This window comes from Symsagittifera roscoffensis, chromosome 7 (genome assembly GCF_963678635.1).
Source record: "Symsagittifera roscoffensis chromosome 7, txSymRosc1.1, whole genome shotgun sequence".
Lineage (NCBI taxonomy): Eukaryota > Metazoa > Xenacoelomorpha > Acoela > Convolutidae > Symsagittifera > Symsagittifera roscoffensis.
In genome coordinates, this window is record NC_087068.1 from 14,529,192 (window position 1) to 14,556,096 (window position 26,905).

General features: G+C 37.4%; 2 protein-coding genes across 2 annotated transcripts in view; both read left to right on the forward strand.

Annotated features, from left to right (window-relative positions):
* Positions 1-26,905, forward strand: part of LOC134852139 (protein archease-like) — a 124,684-nt gene that overhangs the window by 91,183 nt on the left and 6,596 nt on the right. The window lies entirely within an intron of this gene.
* On the forward strand, positions 10,491-24,835 carry LOC134851149 (cholesterol transporter ABCA5-like). Its single transcript, XM_063867106.1, has 4 exons — positions 10,491-10,797; positions 16,538-20,259; positions 20,420-20,515; positions 23,811-24,835. The coding sequence occupies exons 1-4, from the start codon at positions 10,505-10,507 to the stop codon at positions 24,428-24,430; spliced, it is 4,731 nt and encodes a 1,576-aa protein (XP_063723176.1). The 5' UTR covers positions 10,491-10,504; the 3' UTR covers positions 24,431-24,835.

Here is a 26,905-nt window from a genome sequence, read left to right on the forward strand (position 1 = left end):
ACTCATTTTGCCAATTTCTCGGATTTGAACTTTTTGATTTGTCTCAGATTTGCAGATTATTTTAGTGTTATGTTTTATAAAATTGATGTTCGTTTCGCAAAGAAAGATGAGTAAAAAGAGTGAGAAAGCGAGTAAAAACTTCGATATCTGTACAGGGATCTAGGGTTTTTCTCTACTAGAGTTAGTTGGTATTTTATAGAACCGCTCGTACAACCGCTTTGACGGGAACACTCGAAGACTTCGAGGTACTTGTCGCTCGCAAACTTAATCGTATACAATAATCTGTTCGTTTTCGAATTGACACAATGTTTCCTCTTACTTTATCGTTTATATGAACGTTTTCTTTATCTTATAGTTGTGCACTAGACCAAATTGCATCTGCTAAATCACGAAAAACCCCATCGAAGTTTTCAGATAAATTTTTCAATTACCCGTTCACCGTCAAATGACAAATTAATTCGTGATCAAGATAAAAGGCTTTATAGTTTTCAAGTTCGTGTTTGTGGAGAAAGCTTGGTGGATTACCAAATACGGAAACTTTCTACAGTACTTCAAAAATGGTATTAGCTATTTCACAAATGCTATCGACTATTTCTTCAGTTGAAGACTGAAATGGCAAATATCCGTCGCATAGGTCCTTTCCACCAATGAATAAGGCTGAATCGATCGTGTTTGCCTGCTGGTGGTAGGAAGTGTTGGATCAGGCAGGGACAGAATGTTGATCTCAGGGTAGTTGATATACTTCATCTGGGAGTCTCCGAGAAAAAGACCTCTGTTGTGGGTTGATTCGAAAACGTGATATCTTTTTAAACTTTTACGCAGGTCTCTAAAGGTAGTCTACAACTTGCGTTTGAAGACATTTGACATGAAACAATCTATTTAAAAAGTTATCACATAAACTTGCTCAGGTAGTTTTCTTGCCCAGGTAATATTAGCGATATTAAAGAGAAAAACGGAGAAATCTGGGAATTTTTAGCCTAATTGTTGTGATGGACTTATTGAAGAGATGTGATATGTTTGATGTTTATGCCTGTTTGTCAGGTGAGATTGATCTTTTTCAGCGAGTTCACAAGATTTTATTTTTTTCGTTTATAAAGCCCTTATACTATGAGTTTGTTCAATCTCCTTGTGTCCAGTCAATTTTCATTTTTTATCCTTAACCGCGCCATCAAGATTAGGAAAAACAACAAGGACCGTAGAAGCAAATAATGCCTAAGCCTTCAGAATTTTAAATTGGACAAAATGTGATTGTTGTTTCAATTGGTATCATTTCAATTGTGTAATTATAACTCTTAGCAACTCTACAAAATTACAATGGTTTCTTTGTCGTATGTGTGTTAACGCAAAATTTGTCAACAATGGTTCAGTTGGTGATGACTTAGTGCTAGATAATTATTTAAGTACAGTCATTTCTAATCTTTGAGTTCACAAGAGAAAATCTAAGGACTCGCATGTTTCCTTGGCAGAATGTCATTTGATTAAAAAAAGGATAATTCCTACAATGCTGAAAATGTTACTCATTGGCTGGTTTTTCTGACATTTTTTTGAGAAACAAAAACAAAATAGAACCAATATTATTTCACCTCCTTCAACCCTACTTCAATGGTGAAGTCCGCCCCAGACAGATCTAGAGCAGAGATTGAAGCTAATCAGCAGCAGGTCGATAAAAAAAATTAAAGGAAGGAATAAGGAGGGCCGCTTCAGATGACAAGATCGCACCTTTTTTGATTCCTAACATTGAAAATTTTCTATCTAAGCACCCAAAAAGAGCTTATATATGCCCCAAACCCAAAAAACGTCGATAGTTTTTTCGCAACTGAGTTCTTGGTGCACAAAGCAATTAGGTCTCTTCCAAATGGTTCGGGAGCCAGAATGAACAAGATTTCTTAACTTCCCCAAATTTTGAACGACCTTATTAGTTAATCAAACAGCAATGCGGTGCTCAATTTCTTGAAATCGCCTGCTAAGCTTCTAAATCTTATAAGTGAAAGTAAAGTGTCCCAATAGCAAAGAACTTTTTGGAATAAAACTTATTGCCCTCGTAAAAATAGAGGGAGGCTTGCGGTCAATTGCCATCAACAACAAGATCAGATGCATCGCGTCTAAATGCGCAGGAAGCGAGGATCTCGCAGAGGTACATTTTTTGAGAGTTTTCAAGTAGAAAAATGTATTTAATTCGCAGAATAGAGAAACTATGCTGAATCATTTTTGTTTTGGAACTGCCCGGAGTTGTGCAAATTTACTCATTGCGTCTACAGTAAACCGAGTTATCTTTTTAACGGAAATTCCATCATTATGTAGGAGAACGGAACACAACAAGGTGATCCCGAGGCTCCGCGGTTTTCGCTTGTAAAAAAAGCTTCAATCCAAAATAAACGTTTGGTACTTCAATGATGGAAACGTAGCCAACGAATACAAGATAAAGCTACGAGACCATAAAAAAAATTGAAATCAAAAAAAGTTATGACATAAGTCTAAACACTGAAAAGTTTGAGCTATTTTTTCTAGGACTGATCACAAGTACGCAGTACAATACACTTATAGACAAATTCAAAAAATATGTCCGAAAGTAAAAGTCAAACCCAAAGATGAACTTTCAATGCTGGGCTCCCTTATAGGTGAAGCTTGTCAAAAAAACTGTTTAATGAAAAAATAGCAGAGCTGGAAAACATTTCGGGGGTTGCAGATAACCTGGATGCAGAATATGTTTTTTTATCTCCTAAAAAATGGCTGCAGCATGCCAAAACCCCTATAATTTTTGCTTTGGAAAAATATGATCGGTTTTTAGGAACAACTTCTCTGGAGGGCAACAAATGTAAAAATGAGTGATAGCCAATTTTTGCAAACAGGTTTCCCGGCAGCAGAGGTAGCTTGGGTGTGTCTTTCGCTCGCCTACTAGCTTTAACTGCTTTTTTAGCCTCAACAGTAGTTTGCTTAGGAGATTTTTGCTTAGGAGCTCGAGGATGGAACTTATAATGACGCATTACAACTTTGGTTTGATAGAGCAAAAGGTGAAATAGCTCCGGAAAACGAAACCCAAAACAATTGGTCGGAGCCCATTTTCGATGAAGAAGTTTCTAAAATGAGTTTAAAAATAGAACCTACTGATGTAAGAAGGTTCAATGCTTACCAGAGTAAATTCGGGCTGCAAGGGTTGAATGTTAATCCGTGTAAAATTTAAGATTGAAATTGTCCAATCAGCAGCTTAGAATTATACTTGGACTCCGCCTATGTTCAAAAATATCTGAAAAACTTAGATGAGTTTGCGAAAAGATGTAACCGAAGATTGATGGCATGGCAGGAATATTGCGTCTCAAAAGTGCAGGAAGACTCTCTAGGCATTCAAATTTGAATGCCTTCATAAATTAAAGTCTCGCCTCCAATCTTATTCTTTCTGTTTTAGAGCCTTGACACATCCACAGGACAGATCAGAATCGACCAGAGGGTTTGACCCTCTCACATGAGCTGCTGTAGGCAGCTCTTGTGGGACGTCACTGTGACATTCGACCAGAATGTTTCAAAATGCATGTTCGAATTCGATTTTTTATTGATGCATCTGACCGAGAAGATTGATGGTTTTAATCAATTAGATGTCTTAATTGTTCCTTTTGACGAACTCGGAAAGGTTAATATGGAGATTCATGTTAATTTTTAAAAATTCGTTTCGAAATAAAGACACGTTTGCACCAAATGAAACGGCGAAACACAACAACAACAAGTTTCTCAGAGATAACAACTAAATTCGTTGAAATAGACGAAGTGAACAATACAAATTGAAAAAGCAATTGAAATTATTGTTGGAAGACCATACCGAGTTGTAACGATTATGCAGTTACAATCGATACAAAGCAATTACCGAGAACTAGGAAGTATGTTGGAAAGACGTTTTCAGCCTTCCGGGAAGAAATAAGTACGTTATTTCCCCGGCTTGCAGAATCCAGAGGGATTTTTAGCTTCCTGGAGATGTCCTGAATTGAATTAATAACATCTAATTTTGTTTTCAGATCATGAAAAGCTAGGAGTTGAGGGAAAGGGTTGATCCATCTTCGATGCAGACGATGAATTTTATCTTTTGAACAAAAACAATAGTAATATAATAAAAAAAGTGGTAGCACTGTTTTTAGGAGTGACCTGGTGGTCTGGAGATAACGAGACCCAGCCATGAGCTCACTTTTTTTGCATATAATTCAGTTAATTAGAGCGTTCTGGTCGAAGCCGGAAACGGTAACGTTTTTTTTTGTCGACCCGATGTTAGAAAGACCACCAAAAGAACTGGCTTTGGCAGAGACGGTGAAAAGCATGTAGAGCTCTGTTTAGACGCTAGCCAGTCGTTTTAGAACCTAGCTTTATTTTCCGTCGATATGCACTTCGGGGCGAACGTTACAAACGTTAGGTGACTCGCTTGTCCGTAGTAGAATAAAAGCAGGCTCGGTTTGTAACACCGGAACGGCCGCGGCCTAGGCGGAAGATAGAAAATCTGACAAATATAGAGATTTATGGATATATTTTTCAACCAACAGCTTTTGAAGTTCAGGGTGCCGCCGGCCATAGCAGTGAGATTTTTCTGAAAATTTTTTTTTAAGTTTCAAAATTTTACATCTAAATATTTTGAGAATGCGTTGAAACTGTAAAATCAAACAAACGTTTTTGCACTTTTTTGTGCATCTTCAGGTTTTAAAAAATCTAAACTATCTGTACAAAATGATCAAAATTCGTAAAAAGTGTCAGACACATCATTTTGTCAAAATTTAAAAAATTCAACCAATCAAACTTTACAAATATTACTGAAATTATGTAACAACTATTATGTAACCATTTTAAACATTTTGTCATAGTTCCAGAATCAAAAAAATTCTGGTGAAAACAAAAAGTTTTGAAATTACTTTTATGTTAGCATGAAAATTAGCGACTAAACGAAATTGTGAAAACAATAAAGGTGAAAACTATCAGAAACTTGTGACAAAATGTTTGAAATTGTTACATAATAGTTGTTACATAATTTCAGTAATACTTGTAAATTTTTGATTGGTTGAATTTTTTTAATTTTGAAATAATGATGTGTATGACACTTTTTATGATCTTTGATCATTTTGTACAGATAGTTTAGAATTTTCTAAACCTGAAGATGCACAAAAATGGTCGAAAACGTTTGTTTGAATTTACAATTTTAACGCATTCTCAAAAAACTTAGATGTAAAATTTTGAAACCCTACGGCGTTGAGCCAATTCTCAATTACAGTCTCTCCTGCAAGGAGACGTAATTTAAATTTTTTTCCCTTGTTTTAGTGGAGAAAATTTTTTAGCGGAAATTTTTTAAATATTATACCATGTTAGAATTGAAATGGTCTTCATTGTAGCGGCTAGCTCCCTCTACCACAGCCTGCAACAACTTAGCAACCCGCAAAAAGAACAATTTCTGCCCAAAATTTTGGCTATTCCGGGACTTTTTTCAAACCCGAACACCACGAACCCACAGAAGAACCTTGCAAGTCTACTCTGCAGGCACTTCTAGCAGAAAAACGTCAAATGGTGGTGTGGCACGACATCATCAAAAATTCTATCAACAGCCACCGCACATACAATTACAGAGCTTGCACTGCAGAGAAATTGACAGAAATCCTGAAGACTCTGACAAACATCAGCGCCATTGTATACTATCAGAGTAACGGTACACCAGATATCAGGAACCAGCTGATCAGCTCGGGTATTCTTGTCATTCCTTTTACGAAGTTTCTCATTTCAAAGAGGTAGAGAAGAACGGAGCTAGTCAACGAATATCAGGCACTGCACCAGGACGTCCAGCTGGAGCTAAAGTCTTTGCGGATTGTGTTCGAACACCAAGACAACCTGCCAGCTGTTTTGTCCAAGCTTCGTTCAAAGACGAAAAAGAAATCTCAATCGAGAAGGAGGGTAGAGAAAAGAAGACTCGTGAACAGAGACGAGGAAACTGTTGGTCCGACTGACGAGGAGGCCTCAACGGAGAGGGTGAGTTAAAATTGTGTTATCTATGTTGCTTTGGTTCACGTGGCCTGCAAACCAATGAGCACAGTTGTACTCCCACATCCAATCTTGAATTGGACTTTTAAAAACAAACTCAATTGCTAATTAGTCAGTGATTATGCGTCCATATATGTTAAATTTATCAACTGTCACCAACGTGTTAAGTTTTCGAGAGTTTGTCCAGAAAACGTCATTGCATCTGAATATTTGAGGTTCAGGGTACCGGAAAATGGGGTGTTTTCGAACAAGCGGTACACAGTTTTCAGACAAATTTTCTAAGAATGGAGATAAACAAGGAAATGACAGATGAGAAAAACGTTGAAGTCAATCTGAAAAGGGCGAGAGGCGCAGTACAGAGGGGTGTAGATGAGAAGTTTTGGCCTTCGGTAATTAAATACTTAAGTCTTAGGGGACAAAGATAAACAACAACAGTCAAGGAGACCCATCAGAAGAAGCTAATGAAACTATCAGAAAGGCAAGACCGACCTCTAGGGAAGCAAGGTGAGGGTTCGGTAAAAGCTCTTGATGATGTTGAATTACCAAATTGGGTACAACAAGTGTTGTCATTAGGGCCGAAACATCCCGTCAGGGATAAATTTAATGAGACACAATTTCTCGCCGAAATTGACATCTTTCTATCGCATCTCAAAAACAGTAAAGTCCCCGGGGAGGCCCGTTGTGAGATCGAAGCTGTGGCAAAAGCCTATGCTAAAAGGGTGAAACAAACACTATCTGACAAAGGCGTTGAGAAAGCCCGAAAGTATCTGAAGAGTAATGGATTAGTTGCGGTACCGTATGACAAAGGCGTGGGTTTTTGTGTAATGAGGAAGGACACCTACGAGAGCAAGTCGTCGGATACATTAGACTCAAATCAATTCAGCAAAAGCAAAGGAACAAGTGATGCGATTGTTTTGAAAGATACATCAATAAGGAGTTGTTGGCTAAGAGGAAAAAAGATGAAATCAGTGAGAATCTCTACACAAGGATGAGGTCTACTGGGGGGCAGCCCGCCAGGCTGTATGGGTTGGCGAAAGTGCATAAAGTGAATACCCCATTAAGGCCGGTCCGCTTCTTGCCTGGTAGCTCTTATTATAACTTGAACAAGGTTCTTGCAAAAATTTTTGAGAAAATTGAGGTCGCAAACATTGAAACCAACTCACTAGATGCGAGAGAAATCTTAGAGAGCACTAATCTTGAGCCCAATGAAAACTTGATATCTCTACATGTGAAGAGTTTGTATACATATGTTCCACTGAAAAAAGCAAAAGACGTAGCTCTGAGAAAACTGTATGAGCAAGATGAACCACCATCAATTGCTAGGAAAACCATGAAGAGACCGTTGAACATGAAAATTAGTCAAGTCCATTTCAAGTGCGATGAAACATGGTACGTTCAGAAAGATAGTTTGGCAATAGGGGCATCTCTTGCCGTTATTTTAGCAAAACTTTGGCTGAAGCAGTACAAACCTGCTCTATAGAGGGATGTTACCGAAATGTTTTTGCCCGAGAAAGATCTTAACGGAACATGTCCCGAGTGCAATAAGAAAGTCATGTACGGGTCAAAAAGCGTAGAATTGGATTGCTGTTTGATCTGTTATCACGTTAAATGCGGTGATATATCAGATGATGAGTATCGAAATATAAGTGAAACCGTCTGGTACTGTAGAAAATGCATCGCGATAAGAGAGAAATATAAGTCGGTGCAGCAAGCTAAGTTATTTCTCCGTTACGTTGACAATATAGTGAGAACAGTGAAGGGTGATTTTGAAAAAATGCTACGGGCTGCAAAATTACAACATCCAAATTTACAGTTCACAATAAGGACACCAAACACAAACGGAAAATTGGCATTTTTTGATTTACAAATTAGTATTGACAAAATCAGGAAAATTAACTGTGGTTGGTATCAAAAACCAACAGATACAGGTACCATACTAAATTTTAGAAGCTGCGCCCCCCTTCAGTACAAAAAAAGTGTGATCGAAGGAACTGTTCACCAGGTTTTTGCAGTACGTCAACATGGGAAGAATATGATAAAGCAATGAAAATCAACCGTGAGCAGTGGTTGGATAACCAATATCCGGAAAATTGGTCGTCGCGTGTTGCATCTCATGCCCTTGAAAAGATCCTCAGGGAGGGCTAAAACAAAAATAACATGGCCGAGAAAAAGAAGCCCTGTGATTATAGCAGTGTTTCACCACCCATCTTGATGGTCCAATATAGGGAGAATCACAGACAGACATTAGTAAAAAAAAAGTGCGCGATATCACCGATGCGCAGATAATAATCACGACGAGGAAAATGAAAACTTGTATGCCCTCTCTAAAATCCTTCTTTTCCAGTGAACTGAAATCAAAAGTGGTGTACCGACTTGAATGTTGTGGGTTCAAATCCATCTATGTCGGCCAGACTGTGCGACATCTCACCACAAGGATAGTAACATCCGCCCAAATACTACACAGTGACGGAGCGTAGAAAAAGTACCTATTAACGACTGGCTGGCGTCAGTTGCCTAAATTCTACTCGTTTTTCACCGTCTCGATCTAGCCAGTCAATTTTCTGGTCTGTCTAGAGCAAAGTAAAAAGTTAATACTTTCAGGCCATCAGTCAAAAGACTTTTAGTCAGTCGGTCATATTTGGAAATTTGACCTTGATCAACGCAAGAAATTTGATTTTGAGGTGAAATGGAATTTTTCAAAATTTCGAATTGAGCCTGTCATGCTCAAGTTTCTCGCGACAACTGAAAATATCAAAAGATAACATCAGAAGAGCCGAATTACAATCGCGGGAAAGTAATTGAAAAAGCAGCGGTAAATTGCTTTTCGCAATTTCCAGATATAAGATTACACGAGAGTAGAGCTGTCTTGTTCGAAATAGAAAGCAGAGCGATCGCGAAAAAGAAGAGATAGATTAGAAGTGGACTAGAGTGAACCTTCGGTGGAAAAGTGGACAAGGGAAGTCTCCCAATGGTCCTGAACCAAAACTTGTTTCTTGAGTTAAAACTGACTTATTCAAAACGTCTCGAGTTAAACTTGATTACCCATTTATGCTAGAGTTACTGGTTAATTTAGTTACTGCAATTCTAGAGTGTGCCGGTATGTGGGTACCCAATTTAATTTTCTTGAGTGTGTTTTATATTGTTATGTTGCGATAAGGAGAGTTTTAGGTCGATCCATCTGAAATGGATCAAAGTTCCACTGTCTGATAAAAAGTAGCTATACGGATTGTTCCTACCCTGTTTTTAACGGCGTTCGCGTGTTTTGGGTATTTTGAGACCTAAGTATGGGGACGTTCTTGTTTTCTAAAGTGGGGGGTATTTCGGTAGTGGCCCTTAAGCTGTAACAAAGATTTTAGTCTCATGTCGCAAGTGAACCGAACTGGCTCTGACCGTTTGAGGTAGAAAAACACAAAAGATAGTGTAACCGAACTGGCTCTGACCGTTTGAGGTAGAAAAACACAAAAGATAGTGTCCCTGACTCTTGAGCCAATGGTTATAGGGCCTATTTTTCTTTAACCTCATATGTGACTTAAGTAGGCGACTGTTACAGAAATTTTTTATTTATAGAGACAAGGGAACAAAAGCGCAGCCTTATATAATTATATGACAGACCCGTAGCCGCTTATCAGGTGAGTGTTTTTGAGTCATTTTCATCTCCAGTTTGTTCTGTGCAGGGGTTAGTTCTCTCAATCTGGTTGGCTTGATTCCCAACCATCTGACTCTTTATTTTATCCACATAAAACTCTACTTGTCCTTTGGATTTTGGCTGGATAATGTGAGGAAGGGACTCCTGACTCTAAACTCGGTTACTTTGATATTTTCGACCTTCTGATTATTTTGGGACAATCGGAAAACTTTGTCGTGGATGATGGATAGCTTTTGAGACTCAGGAGCGGCCGGCCCCAGCACAATTTTTTTTAGCAAGCTTTGTAAGAACCTAAGAATATAATGGGGGGAAACATGGGTGGGTAGCTTTTTTAAACAATACCTGGCAATACAGATTGCGAACGCTGTCAATACAGTTTTCTTATGTGTCGAGATACGAGTTCTTATTGATGAAACGTATTCAGTATCGAGTTTAATTTTAGTTACTTCAACTCTAATCATCTACTTCTTATCATTTTCAATTTCATATCTAGAAACTACCTAGGATTTTGACTGGAATTTGCGATGAAGGGACTCCTCTTTGTAACCTCGGCTACTATGATACTTTTGACCTTCTGATCATTTTTTTTTATAAAAAGAAGAAAACTTTCGCGTACTGTGCCCTAATTTATGTAATTCTAAGCTTTTTTGACGGAGGTGAATAGATAAAGCACTAGTGTTCTAACTTTGCTTAACATGATAATTTCTGGCCCTCTGATTTACTTTTAACTTATTTAGTAGTAGTAGTAGTAGCTACTTTAAACTTATTTCATACTTTTCACTCCATTGATGTGGCTGCTGTTATATGCAACAAAATTGATAGTGTTCTTTTCGTCCTATTTTAGATGAACTGTAAAGGGGAATGAAAGATTTCAGCTTCCAACACATTCGGACCTTGCTCTGGTTTCATCTGCTCAATCATCTCAGAAGAATTGTTGCAACTTATATATTTCCAATTCTAGTTATTGGAATTGGATCTATATTTGCCTTCGTATACAGCGTCAACCCAAGAGATCTTGAATATACAGCTGACGAGTTTGATTTCTCACTTAAATTTTGTCATGGGTCCACCAACTTGAGAAACACGCCTCAAATTTTGAATCACACAGTTCAAGTAAAAGTAGATGATTTATCATATTCAGATCTCGATTTCAGGTAACCTATTTTTAAAAAGTCAAATTATAATGTTCATTTTAGCAGAAAATATTTCTTTTTGACATTTGCTCCCAACTTTTCGTCTCCTCTCCGTTGAAACTCTTGGTGGCTGGTCTCGTTTGAAAGCCACAGCATGTCATTTCCTCAGGGACCTGCAATGTTTAATTAAAATTATAATTACACACGCGCAGCGTAGTGTATTATAACGAAGAATTTTTTCAATTTAAGTCGCAAATAAAAGTGCTCATTTGGTGGTGCTTTTGGTAGATTTCAGTTCAATCATATTGTAGCCTGTTTAAGCATAAGCATTTTAAAAGCATTTGTCGCTGCTTTATTTTGGCTAGTCTTAGGTTCTGTTTGAAAAAAAATAGATATCATGAAATGAATGGGGTTTGTTGTCTTTTTTTGCAACGCAATTTTCTCAGAAAGTTCAATTTTTCTCAAAAACTGCTGCACCGATTTTCAAAACTTTTAAAAATTGAATCTGATATCAAGGGTTCAATCGAACAATCAGAGTGTGGAGTGGAATGGACGAATTTTTCCTAAAAATACTCTGCCAAGTTTGAGATACTGACTTCAATTGAAAGAGTGAGTAGTCCTTTCTTCTAAATAAGCGGCTAATCCCCTACTTAAGCAGGGAAATCACTAGGGTTTTGCGTAAAGTCCATTTTTTGGAAGTTACACATTTCCGTATCAGTGCAACATATGATTAAATTTGTGATTAGCAAGCGTTATCAAACTGGAATGTATACTTTTTCTAGTTAACAACTAGTTACACAAAATCATTTGAATCACTTGTTGACTTTTCATGTTTTCTTTTAAAATTTTCCAGGTTGCTTCCCTTTGCCTGGAGCTAAAGCATTTGCCTTTGTACCCTAAGTTCTGAGGTTGGAGTGGTGGCTGGACCTTGTTTTTTTTCAGTATCAAGGAAATTGAAAAAAAAAATTCCGAGAAAAATGAATTGTTGGTTTTTCGTTTGTTCGCTCATGTCTTGTCGGCTAACTTGCCAAAAGGATTTTGCTTGTGCTGCAGACAATTTTCATTGTAGTTGTAAGTGCAAGTGTTGTTCTTTCTAATTTCAGGGGGACTTAAAAGATTTCAAAAAAAATCATTAAGTCTTTCTTCGGTTCAGTTGGTGTCTCCTCAAAGATTGTCGACTTTGTTTTTTTTTCGTAAATTTTGTTCCGTTTTTGCTGATTTAAAATTCACGTGTTGAGCATGTTTGCCTGGAATGAACTTTTATCGACACATGTGAAAGTTTATATGACCTAGTTTTTTTTTCAAAAATTGTCCTTTTTGCTTTTTATGTTTTTTTTTAATGTTAGTGTTGTATCGCAAGTGGTGCAAAGCTCCGCTTTGCCTGTGCTAAAAATGCGAAAAAAAATGGGATACAGCATTAGCTGGGGCTCTAGTTAGCTTCCAACTGACCGTGGTGCCAATGCGAGGACGTGAGACTCCTAATCAACATAGATTCGGAGATTCAAATCCGGAACATTGAAATTGTTTCATTTTTTTGGTCGAATTTTGGCTTCATAGCATTGACGATTTGATAGAAACTGCAGCTGATTTATTGGTGGTTATTGTTAGTAAAATTACAAGCGGTCGTGGAGCAGATGTGAGAACGTGATACTCTTGATCTCACTACTTTTCTTCTTATGGTGTATTTTTTAATCTTTTCCTTATTTAACTTCGTTATGCCTGTCTAGAGCTCTTTTTTGCATTTCCTCGCTTGTGTCTGCAAGCGAATCTTCACCGCTGTGCGAATGATGGCAAAAACTCCAATGTTCAAATAATTGTTAGACAATAAGTTAACACTACTTTTCTTCTTATGGTGTATTTTTTAATCTTTTCCTTATTTAACTTCGTTATGCCTGTCTAGAGCTCTTTTTTGCATTTCCTCGCTTGTGTCTGCAAGCGAATCTTCACCGCTGTGCGAATGATGGCAAAAACTCCAATGTTCAAATAATTGTTAGACAATAAGTTAACATGGCTTAAAAGTATCTTAGATCATCGTAAAAAATTATCTGCCAATTGAGTCCCTAAATTATTCTAAGGCTGTCTTCATATGGCTTGTGTATAATGGTTTCCAGCAATCACGTTGCAGGCTTTTGGTTAGCAGATTTTAAAATGGTTTTCAAAATTTTTTGAAATTTTCACAAAAAAAAATAAAAAGACCAATACTGATGAAGATCGATGAAGGAACAAAACATAATAAAGCAGTATTGATTGATACTCACACATTGATGATGGCACAAATATATCTTTAAAAAACGCACTCTTAACAATGGCTTACCTTTTACACCGCTTAGCCGTTGACCTGTCCTCGTCGTCGCTGGCTACCTTGCGGCATCGCTTAGATTCCAGTTTCCGGGTCACCTTTTTTCGAGAGATCTCCAGCTCGACTTTAGCTCCCTGCTGGTCTCTACCATTACCCCTTTTTAATTGGCCGAATCAATGGGGTTGTGGGCAGCAAGCCTGCCGAGCGTATCATCGACGGCATTTTCGATGTTTGAGGTATCCTTCGAACAGTCTGCGAGCACTGAACTCTTTGAGCCTCTTTGCCGTGATGAATAACATTCTAATAGCTGATACATAACATTCTATGACTAGATACTTCAACGTTAGCTTGTTACCACTTGCGCTAAAACCTAAATACACAGCAGAGCCATTTAAATATAGACTTACGCTAAAACATTCAGAGATAGCGTATGGATTAGACTTGGCTAAAAACGGTTTCTTCAATTAAATAATATAGTCTATTAATTTTAATGTGGGATTAGCTGAACAACCGCATGGGGTTTCCCCCCAACAATTGTATAATAATTTCGTTAACAGTCTGTTCAGTTCTTTATTATTCTGCACATCGTTCAATCGCAGAACATTTTTCATGCACATGTATTGTCCTCCGAGTAGTTTGACTTGAAGCGATTCCAGAGGAGTTCAAGTTGTCTGTTTTTGAGCCCAGTCGGTTTTTATTATATCGACTTCTCTGATTTGGTAGAAGCAAAAGGTCGACTATTCATAGAAATAATGGCATAGGCAGGATGTTTGGGGTTTTTCCACTTCTTTGTCAACGCTTGTGGTTATAAGCCATGTGCAAAACCTTTTTTTTAGAAAGATTCGAGAGGTCGCTTTGCCGTAATCTTTAAGGCGATGACTGGTGATACATAGGTCAACACTGGCAGCACCACGCTTCTGTAGAGGTTAAGTTTGGAAAAACTGGACAGATATGGAGAGTTTCTTCTCATCGAATAGAAAGTGGAGTTTGCGTTGCAATATGAAATTCTATATGGGAGTTCCAGTTAAGTTGAACGCGAGATTTGGTGAGAACGCGAGATTTGGTTGCTCGTCACCAATATCAATTTGTTGCACAATGGAGATAATTAAGTTGACCGTTCGTGTAGCTTACCAAGTTCTTGCTGGGTTTTCTGGGCATGTTTATTTGCTATGATGAATTTAGCGTCATCTGCTTAAAGTAAATGCGATGCGTAGTCGGACAGTGTTGACATGCGTAGTGTTGTCAGGTCATTGATGAAAACCACAAAAAGAAGTGCCATAAGAATGGCTCCTTGTGGTACTCCACGTATTACGTCAATGCTCTGAAATAGGCAATCTTCAACTTTAATTTCTTGAGTTCGACCGGAAATGGTTTTAATTTGCATGTCATTGTATGAAACTTAGCTTTTTTGTGGTTTTTGTCAAATTTTTCAGGGCGCGCCATATTGGTAATTTTATATTGTATAATAATTGAGTAAAATGAAATCATATTTTTTTTGGGGTATCATGGTGAAACAACTTTAAAAGTTTCTTGTGATTTTTACTCAAGTAAATTTACTGCAAAAAATTGCATAAACAAATAGCGTACTTTATCGCATCAAATAAATGCCTTATAATATATCAGTCCTACAATTTTATAGGTTTCACATAAATTTTATCTTCTTGTGTTTGTCGTTTTAAGTAAAAAAAAAGAAACAACTCTTTCCTCGTCTGCTCCTATCTACAGTTCATTTAGTTTATGTTCAGAGTACTCTGTTAGTAGATGTCAGATTAACTGCTTCGCTCGAGTATCTTCCAGAACCCGTTCTTCAAATCCATTCTTGCTGTTTTTGAACTTCTTACTATAACCATATCAAGAGGGTTGCAACCGGGTACAAGATTTTTTCCCGTAAATATTTTTGTTCAGAGATTTCAGCTTCCGACATGTACTTCCGATTGCTTTAATTCAGCAGTCAATCACATAGCTTCTCTGTGTACACAAAGAATAATTTCAAATATAGGATCTACTTAACAATCTCCCCCTTATGCTACCTTTTAAAGAATCTCCACCCCTTTGTATAAATACAGTAAATTAGCACTAGAGTTTGTATTGAGAATTCGAATTATTCTGCATTCGATTGGTTGATAAACTAACATCTTTGATCTTTTACAATCTCCCGTTCTCATAATAGGGGGGGGGGGGGTGATTGTTAAGTAGATCCCAAATATATTTGCTGTTAAAAGTTTTCAAATGAATTTTCTTCGTTATTTTTGATTTGGTCGCTTTAGTATATGCCCGCTAATTTTCCAATTTTTTTTTTTGCAATTACTCCAGTTATTTGAATGATTTTTTATAAAGAGTTGAACGCTGAGTAAATTTTTGGATGTAAGCTTCATCAAACATAGTATAATCGATTTTTTTTTCGACAGTTTGACAGCTAAACGTCTGTTATGCTCTTTTTTCAGATTTTTTTTTACTGTTTCACCGATAGCGAATTCAAATGTCTTAGCTTCTCCTGCACCCTTAGTTAAGTAATAACGATTACGTCCTCGATTGCAATCTGGCCATGAGCTGTTTGTAATCAGAAAAACAACGTTTCTTTAAAAAAAGTTGTTGGCTGTTTGTTTGCCGCTAATGTTTTGTCGGGATAGTCGCCACGCCAGATAATGAATTTTTCTCGTATTGTAAACCATTTTCATTGTAATGATAATGCTTTTGATTGATTGATGTGATTTTCAATTAAAGTTGTTTTAATTTTTCTTAATTTCCCTTCTTTTTTTATTTCGCTTTGGAGCGTTTTTGGCCTCGAAATTTCGGTATAAATAGTTTGTTTAGTGACATTTTTTGCATTAAACGGTAAAAAGTTTTTTGTGCTTTCGCTTGTATCTAGAGATAGGGGGGGGGGGGGTCCTCTGAGATAAAATTACTTTTTAAAAACAATGGTCTGAAAAATTTATCTTTTGAAACCTTGTGCCGCACATAATTTTTGAAATATTTACTGTTTTTAATTATGCTGTGTCAAAAAGAGAAGTAAAGATTTTTTTTTTGCAAAATATCAGTGCCGCCAGGTATTAATTTTGATCAGTGCCAGTGTAAGTGTCAGCATTTTTTTTGGATACCGTGGCCACCCTAATTATGGACTCTACCTCATAGCTACCTCTTGTACGGTCGTTCGTTTAAAATGAAAAAAAAAGGTTTTAATGCTTTTATGATTCAGAAGGAGTGGGGTGTAAAAACTTGGAATTTTTACAGTTCAAAGTTTTCTATGCATTGCTGTCTTTTATAGCTTGCACGGCGTTTTCACTTTTACATTAATTAGCACTCATTTCTGCACTTTTTCACCCAATTCAATCGCTCGTTCTAGAAAAAATAGAAGGAAATCTTGGATAATTTTCATGGTATTTGAGTTTTGAATTTTTTTTATTGTGGTCAAAGCATTTTGTGCTACTCGCACTGGAACTGGCTATCCTTGTTTCGTTTTAGAACTAAGACATTCATAAACCAGCGAGATGTCCCCATCGAAGTTGCGTCAGCTTCTCGGCTACTTTGTCGGCTGGCCACACCAATTTCAACTCAAATTACCTTCAGTTACCCTTTCAAAAAATACATCGACTCGAGATACGTATTCACCAGTATTGACACTTTTAGTTTCTGTGTGTTTCTGTTCTACTGTATATGTCTTTCGGAATTGTACCAAGATAGACAGAGAAAAACAGATGAGCTTCTCTGGTCTCTAGGAGTTTCGAACTCGGAGCAAATGATATCGTGGTACCTCGCAATAATCGCTCAAGCAATGTTCTGGTCAGCTATCAATTTCGTACAGCTAGCACCTCAGATTCAAAGCATGGCCTCAAGCGTCGTGTTACTTTGGTTTTGCTACTCATTTGTCTTTTTTGTAACTGCAATTTTTGCGCTGATTTCATCTAAGTTTGTGAAAGGATGTCTGACGTTTTTGCTCGCAATTTTCCAAATGATTTTTGTCTGGCTTGTTTTGTTTTTGTGGAGCGAACTGCAAGATAGGATACCTTACCCTTCATCAAAAGTGGTAAGAATGGTGATTCTTCTACATCCTATTGCGCAAGCTAAAAACATGTTTTTACTAATTCAATCGGCAGAGTTCTCCAAACTTGGAGTAACTTTTTCAACGCTTGGCAGTTACTTTAACGTGCCACAGCAGAACTTCTTCGGGAATACCTTGGAAACGTTCGCTACAATGTTGATGCTATCGATGCTTGCGTCTTTGTTGTTCCTTGTGGACTTTGAATCATTGGCCGAATCAATTCTGAGCCGATTATTCAAACGAAAAGCGAACAACTCTCAGATCAATTTCAGAGAAGTGCACGAGGAATGTGAAATGGATTCTAAGAAACGCGCAATTGTCGAAGTGAACAGATTGTCGATGAAATATCCGAATGGATTCCAAGCTATAACAGACGTTTCGTTTTCAATATACGAGGGGGAAATTGTGGGTTTGTTGGGCAAAAACGGAGCGGGCAAATCGACAACTATGAATATAATTTCTGGATTTCATTCGGCGTCTGCGGGAAGTGTGAAAATTTGTGGAATCGATTTGAAAGAAAACAGAAAAGCGGCTTTGTCCAAATTGTCTTTCTGTCCGCAAGATGATAGATTCTTTTACCGACTGACTGTTTTGGAGCACTTGCAATTAATGTGCTCATTGAAAGGCGCCAAGTACGATAAGCAAAGATGTAGTAGGTTGCTGGACATTTTGGGTTTGGCCGATAAGGCTGGTCAAAAACCAAGAAATCTTTCCGGAGGACAGAAGCGAAGAGTTTGTATTGCAATGGCCTATGCTGCTAACTCGCCACTTATTATTCTAGACGAGCCGACTTCGGCAGTTGACGCGGCAACAAGAAAAACCTTGTGGACATTTTTTCAGACTCAACAAAAACAAAACCCGAATCAAGCTGTAATTTTGTGCACGCATTTCATGCAAGAAGCCGACGTTTTGTCTCAAAGAATTGCTGTCATATCTGATGGGTTTTTAAGAGCCATTGGAAGTTCTTCGTATCTTAAATCTTTATTCGGAGTTGGCTATACATTCTTTTACGCACGAAAGTTTGCAAGCATAGTCAAAGAAATTGTTCAAAAATTTTGTAGCAATGCGCAGTTTCCAGTCAAAGAGGATCAAGCTTGTTTTCAAATTGCGACAGAATATTCAAGCTGTCTTCCAATGATTTTGGACGAACTAGATAGTCGGAAAATTGAGTGTAGTTTCAACGCGGCTACTCTCGAAAATGTCTTCGTGTCGTTATCAACCAGCCCGGCAGTTTGTGATAGGTCGTCCTCCAGTTGTCGTGAAAATGATGATAATGACGATTTACGTGAACCCGATAAGGTTGATACGAGAAATAGTGACGGATTTCAACTGAAAAGTAAATTTCTGGGAGTATCGAATAAAAATTTGAACTGGGCTTACTCGCAACTGCGCTTCGCAGTTTTGGTTGATTTGCTGCGAATTTTCATTCAGAACTTCAAGTTCCTCATTTCATTTTCAATCGCTTTCTTCCTTTTGCCGCAGATTTTAATGATGCTGTGTTTATTGGACGACGGGTTCGAATCGTCGGGCAATGCTTTGAAAAACGGAAATATAACTGTAAGTCCGTTCACTTTAGATTCAAATCCGAAAATTGTATTATTTGGCGAAGCACCTGATGATCAAGTTTCAAAAATTGGCGTAATTCTGGAAAGATCAAAAATTGAGCTGCTTAAAAATGTATCTGAGGAAGAAGTTATGAGTCGGTACAAAATTCACCCGACCGAAGTCTTCAATACGTACCCGTTTTTTCTCAAGTTTAACGACAGTCACCGAACATTCGACTGTCTAGTCAATTCGCATTTTTCCTCAAGTGCTCTTATGTGTATTACGTTACTAATTCAGATATATTCTTCGAACAAAACAGTTGAAAGTTTGAACATTGCCGCTGATTTTTTCTACAATGAAACCGGAAATGGTGATGTTGATATGGGTGAAGGCTTAGACGAAAACGGAAAGAATCTTTGCCGGTCCGCTATTTTTTACTACTTTGCGCCAGTTTTGTACATGTTTTTGCTGTTCTTTATAATTAGAACGGAGTCTAGGAGAAACGAGCAGAACCTCTCACCGTTCCTAAGAGCAAACGGGGCGTTTCCCCTGTTCTCTCTGGCTGTTCGCGTTGCTGGCCTATTTCTTCTGGCGTTTGCATTTTTCGCAGCTATAGTAGTTACTACAGAAGAACGACACTTCAGTCTTTATTCGAAAACGATACCATCGTACGGTTCCTTGGGACTTATTGTTCTTTTCTGCTTGGCTTTTGTGAGTTTCGCTGTTTTAATCGCGAAAATCTTCAACTCAGTTTTGGTCCAACTGAGCTTAACGTTGATTGTATACGTTATTTACAGTCAAATTTACATCAGAAAAGAGATAAGGACCACTTTGAATGATCAGTCAAAATGGTTTTATCTGCTAACTTACCCTGGATATCTAATACCAACGGGGGGCATTGGTTTTTTGAATTCTTTCGACCAGCTAAGTAATAAAGATGCGCTTTATAGCTGGCTAGCACAATTGACCTGTTACCTGACGTTGGTTGTTTTAATTGAGTCGCTGATAATCCGAGTTTTGGTGAATCTAGTTGCCGAAAAACTTGGACTGAATCGTCTAATTTCGGTCACGCAACATGACACAGCAGTCGAGGTTACAAAGGTGCATCACACATACTACGGTCTAAATCCAATTCGAATCATCCTCCGGAAAAGCTGCAAAGCGCTACAAGGAATGAACATGCGCGTTAAAGAAGGCGAGTGCTACGCGCTATTAGGAGTGAACGGTGCTGGGAAAAGTACCATGTTCGAAGTTTTAACAGGCGGAATCAGGCTACAAAAAGGCCAAGTTTGTGTCTTTGGAACATCGGTTTCTTCGAATCCCTGGGGCGTTATGAAAGATCTAGGGTACTGTTCGCAATTGGATAAATGCCCTGGATATTTGAGGGCTAAAACGATAGTTTCCCTGTTCGGGACACTTCGTGGATTGTCGGAAGACGAAGTAATAAGGCAAATGCAGTTTATGGCGAAGGTTCTAGACGTTGAATCGCACCTGAATAAGTTTCTGAGCGGATGCAGTGGTGGTACTAAAAGGAAAGTTTCAACTATGGTCGCATTCATTGGGTTCCCGAAGTTGGTTATTCTGGACGAAAGCACTACAGGTAATCTTAACTACTTGATATAATGAGTTCTTTGATTGATCCTCTGCGGTATTCACAAACAAAGTCTAAGAAATTCCAAAAGGGATGGCAGCATCAGTTTGGTGATGAACATATTAAAAGGAAATTAAATTAAGCTGACGTTGATTGTTCATGATTTCAGGCGTTGACCCGATAACGAGACTGAGTTTCGGCCGACTGATCAAAGCAGCTAAAAGCAACGGATCAACCGTGATAATAAGTTCGCATACAATGGAAGGTAAGAATAATCAGAGCTCTGCTGGCTAACACTGCTTTTAATATCTTCAGTTTGAATGAAACTATGGGCGGATTTAGGGGGGGGGGGTTAGGCGGATGCCCCCCATCAGGGATTCAACACCTAGCCGACCCAAAGGCCCTTTGAACTATTTTGAGTTCTCCATGTTTGGCTGGCGGACCCTAAAATTTTTCTAAAGGCGCATTCGGCGCTAGTATTTATTAATTTTGAGGGGAAAGCGCGCGCCGAAAAACAGCGTTTTTTGGGTCAAAATTTTCCAAAAAGTGCCTCAAAACGCCTTTTGGCATGTTTTTTCAAAACTTTGCCTGGGGGGCATAAATTTTGGCGAAAACAGGATCTTTTTAGTGCTCTGGGAGAGCTCAGAAAATCGTTGTGCCACACCTAAAAAAAGGTAGACATAATATTTTGAAAATTAGCCTCGAGAAAAACCTAGATCCGACCTGAATGAAACTTCGACCTTCCTGCTTTTTTTAACATAAAAATCAAACAATTTCGGGTTTTTTAGATCATTGTCTGTCTGCTCATTTTTTTCGATTTAGTTCCCGCAGCAAGGAATTTTTTGAAGGTTCGAGGTTCGGCTTCTTTCTAGCAATCCGAAAGCTCCTTGTAAAATTTTTAATGGTATAGGTAATTTTGGTTCCGATATTTTGGCTTTGAAAGGCTTTTAATCATAGTCATTCATTTTTGTATCGCAAATGGTGCAAAGCTAGCTCAGCTTCGCTTCTGTGTAAAATTTGGATCAACCAATTATATTTTCTATTCAACGCGAGTGCCTGTGCTAAAAAAACGCCTTGTAAGTCTCAACAATTATGCAGAGGGACATTTTTCCTGTTGTTGTTGTTGTTAGCCCACGGCATAAAGATGAAAGACTTTTTCGTGAACAATTAAGCTTGAAACAAAATGCGGAATCATTTAAACATGCGCTGAATCAAAATGAGTTCAAAGCATGCATGAAAATGAAAGCGGCAAAATTTCAATGCAATTTTCATGTCGAGTTAATAATTTCAAAAGATTGATTGCTGATTTTGTAAGCTTCTATAGCTTAGTTAATAGTGCACAACACTCTTAGTCAAGAGTTCAAAACTTGAAGAAGTCAAAAATTTTAGAATGTAATCGATGAAATGGAAAACCGCAGGTGCTGCCTCGCCCCTTAAACCCCCCTATACTGGGTTACCCAGAATAGGGGGCGGGGTGAGAAAAAGAGCAAAATTATTGCAGTATTGGCCTTTATAATCTCTCAAAATTTGGACCCTGTACGATGGCTATAAGTTAAAAAAAGTGTTGATTTTTTAAAAATCAATTAAAAATGCAAAAAAATGCCGACAATTAAGTGGAAATTATGCCGACAATTTAAAAATTACGAAAGAGTTAAATGAGCTAGTGCATATAAATAGTCAACAACATGGTCTGTGTTGAAATTACTAGAAATGTTTTGGATTTTTTCATGAATGTCCCGATATTTCTTCCGCCCTTGATTCTGTGTTCCCCCCATAGCCTTCAAAATGTTGAACTTCTGGTTTGCTGAGTCCATTTGAATCTTATTCAAGAAAGTGTAGAGGCTTGGGTGGCTCCCTTGAAATAATGCTGTCACTCCAAGATGCCAACCTTAAACGGCGTTTGTCGTTCGTATCAAGCCTTCCGCTGCTTCTTGGGAATGGTTCCAGAGACTCAATGGGAATAACGGTTGCCTGCTGTTTCGCCCTATTGTTTCGCCCGATTGTTTCGCCCTTTATATAACTTCTCTGAAAGTATGAGGCAAGTTCGTCAATTTTATCTGACAAGCTTTGCTCAAGATCTTATCTATCCACCACATGCTCAATCTCCTCAATGACGCTCTCGAACGATTGTTCCACTAAATCAGTTGGAACAAAACTGAGAGCGGGTATTAAACGCAGTGCCAAGCTTAGCTCGCAGTTGTTTTCATAGGCTTTCTTTAAGCCTAGCTCGTTAATTTTTCGTAAAAAGGCCTGGCAGAGGTGAAAGTAACAGCCTTTGATTGAAGACTCTGGAAACGCACTTGTAAAAGCGTTAACGGCAGCTCGTTCCAAATCTAGAAGGATCCTCGATGGTTGCGCGTTATCAGAGACAGAGGTGATGGCTTTCAGGAATTTTGAGTACGTTTGTTCAGTTTTGTTAGACAGTAGAGCATAAAGGCATGGTGGGTAAAATCCACCGATTTGAATATGAATGGTATCAAGCTGGTAAAATTGCATTGGGCAAGTTTTGAATGTACCGTCGCAAAGCCAAAGAGAATTGTGAACTCGGAGGGCATGAACATTATCTCGATCAAGGAAAATCAAAATTCGCTCTGGATACATAACTCCACTGTCGAATAAACAGAAATCAGAATATTCCGTCGGAATTATGAAATGCCTGTTTTTAATGATTGGCAAGGACGGGACCAAGTTCTGTGTCTGGCGGTTAAGAGTCCTGTTTATTGCTGCACGACTGGGCAAGGATAATTGAACAGCTTTCTCATCAGTTACTTCCTGGAAACAAGTGGCAATTTACTACTATTAACAGGTTCAATTTGCTGCCTGGCCTCTTTTTTCATTTGATGCATGATCTGGTTTGCCTCAATTTTCCCTGGTCTAACATCGTGGCTGTGCTAATTTTTTGTTGAGACGAGTTCATCTCCTGTTGTGACGGCGAGCATGCGGCGTTTGTGTGAACTGTATCTTGCGCATCTCCAGTGCTCAGTAGTTTTTGTCGTCTACTTTTTTGTGAAACCGTTTCCGTCAATAATTAGCGTTCGTTTATTTCGTTGAGATATTCCTCACGTAAGTTGACTCATAGTATTTATGTTGAAGTATTTATGTTGAAGTATTTTTGTGGATGTTTAAGAACGAAATGGTAAACAATGAAGCAAAATGAAAGAAAAGCCGTGTTTCGTTTTGTTTCAAAGGCGCTAATTGTGGATTATTGTCAAAGTTTGGCGTGTAATTACCAAAAATTATGGTTTTTTTTGGGTCAGCTTCGAATATTTTCGACTAGAGTCTTTTGTTATCTCGAAACGAGTCCAGTGTACATTAGCACTTGCTGGTCCTCAATTTGAACATCAATGAATCAAGTAAAAGGGTTAAGTATGGGATAAAACGGCATGGCACAAAATGTCATGTGGGGCAAGTTGGCATAGGACAAGTTGCCATGTAGGGCAAGTTAGTATAGGACAAGATGGCATAGGGCCAATTGACTTGGGGCAAATAGTCCTGACACCGTAATGAATTCTACAATTTGCGTTTAATATTCCGTACTGAAAGTTGTCTGGTTTTTTCAGAATGCGAGAGTGCAGCGGACACCATTTGCATTATGACGAGAGGAAAATCGTTCTGCGAAGACACCCCTCAAGCACTGAAAGAGGAGCACGGAAAGTTCTACAGCGTCACCATCAAAGTCAGTGAGGAAACAGATACCCGTTCAAATGTGCACAAAATTTCAATGGAGTCTGATGTTGATGTGGGTACCAGAAGTAGGAAAGCCAAGAAAGACAACGATGTTCTGGATTCTTGTATCCAGGAACCGGGAACCTCCCAGACACTTTTGGATGTCGGCGCTCCTCCAAGTTACCATGGCATTTCTACTCGTACCTTCGCGGAAACTAACGATATAAGGGCATCTCCATTGACTGATTTTGAATTCAGAGAAATATTTCCGCAAGCGAAGTTGCAATACACATTTTCAGCCGGATTGTATAAACACATGTTCTTCAACATACCGAAAGAAACAGTGAAATTAAGTGCTCTTTTCGCGAGGCTTGACCGACTGAAAAGCGAAAACGCGTTGGCAGAATGTATTGTAAATACAGCTTCATTAGAACAGATTTTCATGCAAATTGCGCTAGAGGATGAATACGGTCAAAATGCGAACCAGCAGTCGGGCGTATCTGTTCAGACATAAAAAATGGTCGTTTTGGAAGCATGTAGGACGCTGCAGTGTTATTGTTTGATATTGTCATTGACAAAACCGAAATGTCGAGGATAAGCGTTCGATTTTGAGATTGTTTTATGCTTAATTAAGTGCTCGTTATGTGGTGCTTGTTTGAGTGCTTATTATGTGCTTGTTTGAGAATCAGTGAACATTTTCAAAAATGGGCAATTTAATTGCCAAAGAATCAATCAAGTTAGTATTACGGACTGCTATGGTGCATATTTTTGTGAGATAAGTTGTTTAGTTTTATAATTTAGTAAAAGTCAAAATGATCATTTCGATCATCATAATAGCTTCGTTACAGTAATGAAAACGGCTTTCATTAAAAATAGAGATTTATTGTTTTATGTAGAAATTCAAATTTTTTGATTCCAGTTTTTAGGCGTTTTAAAGAGATTTAAAAAAAGGAAGTTTTAACTTCCCTTTCCTCGTGTTACAATAAATCGATTTTAGAAGCATCATAATTGGCAGCAACGCTTTTTAAACAGATTTGGCACATTTTCATAACTTTTTTGTTTATGTCACTGCTTATTAAGATGCGTCAAAGATTTCATGGGAAATATATTTTTGAATTTGTTAGAGCTCTGAAGTTCCGAAGCAAGTTAATTTCCAGTTTGTTGTCGGGCGTTTGGTATGTCGTGGTTTTTGGGGATGCTTGTTTTTCCTAAAGCGAACGGAAGCAACATAAATTGAGTTTGAGATTTTGTCTGCCAACTTTATGTCAGCGTTGTTTTTCGTTTGCGATTTAATTGATTATTAATACAAGTAAAATGTGCTGGAGAAAAACTGAACTTTGTTATAGAGTGTCATTGAGGTCATGGTACATTTTTAAAATCTTATGGCAACCCTGATTAATTTTTATTTGTCCTCTTGATTTAGAACGCTGAACTTGTTAAGAGTCATGAACGTAGTGAATACTTTTATATCGGTCGTGGTGATTTTTTTTCAGGAAAAATTCTTAAAATTTGTTCACGCTCAAATTTAAATATTGGCGGTTTGACTTTTGATTTATTTTCAAGTTCAGCTCATTTCTTTTGTTAAAAGGAAGGCAAACTCCACTATCGAACAGCAAAAGTTTAAAGGTCACGAAACACGGGATCGACTTCTAGTTTCGAAAATGGTGTTTAATTACAGATTTTTCAGCGGAATAAACTTCTTGATCCCAGAACTATTGACCCAGTCTTCTCAAATTGGGTTAGTTTTTTATCAAAAAAATGCCCATCATCAATTGTTCTCGAAATTCAAAGAGCTTCAAGTCTATTGAATTTATTCTTTGAAATTCAAAGTTTGAAGTTTTTAAAAAAAAACAAGTCAGTTTTTTCCATTTCCTTGCTTTCATGGCTCTTTTCCAACTGTCTGTTGGCTATATTTTGCTTGTCTGTTTTCAGCTTTGCATTTTTTGCCATAGTTGGCCTCGCTTGTATCTGAGCGAAAGTTTTTTTTTTGTTTCACTTTTTATCGAAATAATTTTTGCGCGTGCGGGGTTTTACTCTTTTAATCCCCCTGCGAATAGCAATATTTTTGCAACCGGGTAATAGACTTTTTTCTCGTACACAACCTTGTTCACAGGACTCATCTCTTAATAGTACCTTGGTTCTTAAAAAATCTCTGGCATACTGAGCTAACGAATACGCCTTTTTACACCGAAGACTTTAGTCAAGGTGTTATGGTATCGTGTAACGGGGTTTTTTTTTAAATGTTGTCTGTTGTCAAGTGTCGACAAATAACGTCCACAGTTATCAATTATCATGTGGGCTGGACTATATCGCGCTATGTCACGTGATTGCGTATGTTTGTTTCTTTATTTGTTCATCTTTATTTATTTAATTATCTGTTCTTCTATTTATTTAATTATGTTTAGTTTGCTTATATTTATTTATAATTTATGTATGTACATATTTATTTTTGTTTATTTTTATCACGTGTTTTGTTTATTTATTTAATTATTCTTTCTTTCATTTAGTTTTGCTTTTATTATTTCTGCGTGTGTATTTATTTAATTTATTTATTTTCATTTATTTATATTATGGGTCTGTTTGTTTGATTATTTGTTCATATATATTTTTTCATGTCTATTTAATTAATTGTACATTTCACTTTTGCTTTTATTTATTTATTTATTTATTTATTTATGTATTTATTTATGTATTTATTTGTTTATTTATGTATTGATTTATTTTTTTATTGCTTATTTATTTATCAGGTGTGTTTTGTTTATTTGTTGATATTTATTTCTATATTTATTTAATTATTCTTTCTTTCATTTAGTTTTGCTTTTATTATTTCTGCGCTTTTATTATTTCTGCGTTATTTCATTTATTTATTTTCATTTATTTATATTATGGGTCTGTTTGTTTGGTTATTTGTTCATATATATTTTTTCATGTCTATTTAATTATTTGTACATTTCACTTTTGCTTTTATTTATTTATATATTTATTTATT

What these genes read in the sequence shown, in the direction of transcription:
- LOC134851149 (XM_063867106.1), top strand. Translation starts at nt 10,505, where the DNA reads ATGAAAGATTTCAGCTTCCAACACATTCGGACCTTGCTCTGGTTTCAT. An exon ending in TATTCAGATCTCGATTTCAG is followed by an intron (nt 10,798 to 16,537) that starts GTAACCTATTTT and finishes GTTTCGTTTTAG; the next exon opens with AACTAAGACATTCATAAACC. An exon ending in AAGTTCGCATACAATGGAAG is followed by an intron (nt 20,516 to 23,810) that starts GTAAGAATAATC and finishes TGGTTTTTTCAG; the next exon opens with AATGCGAGAGTGCAGCGGAC.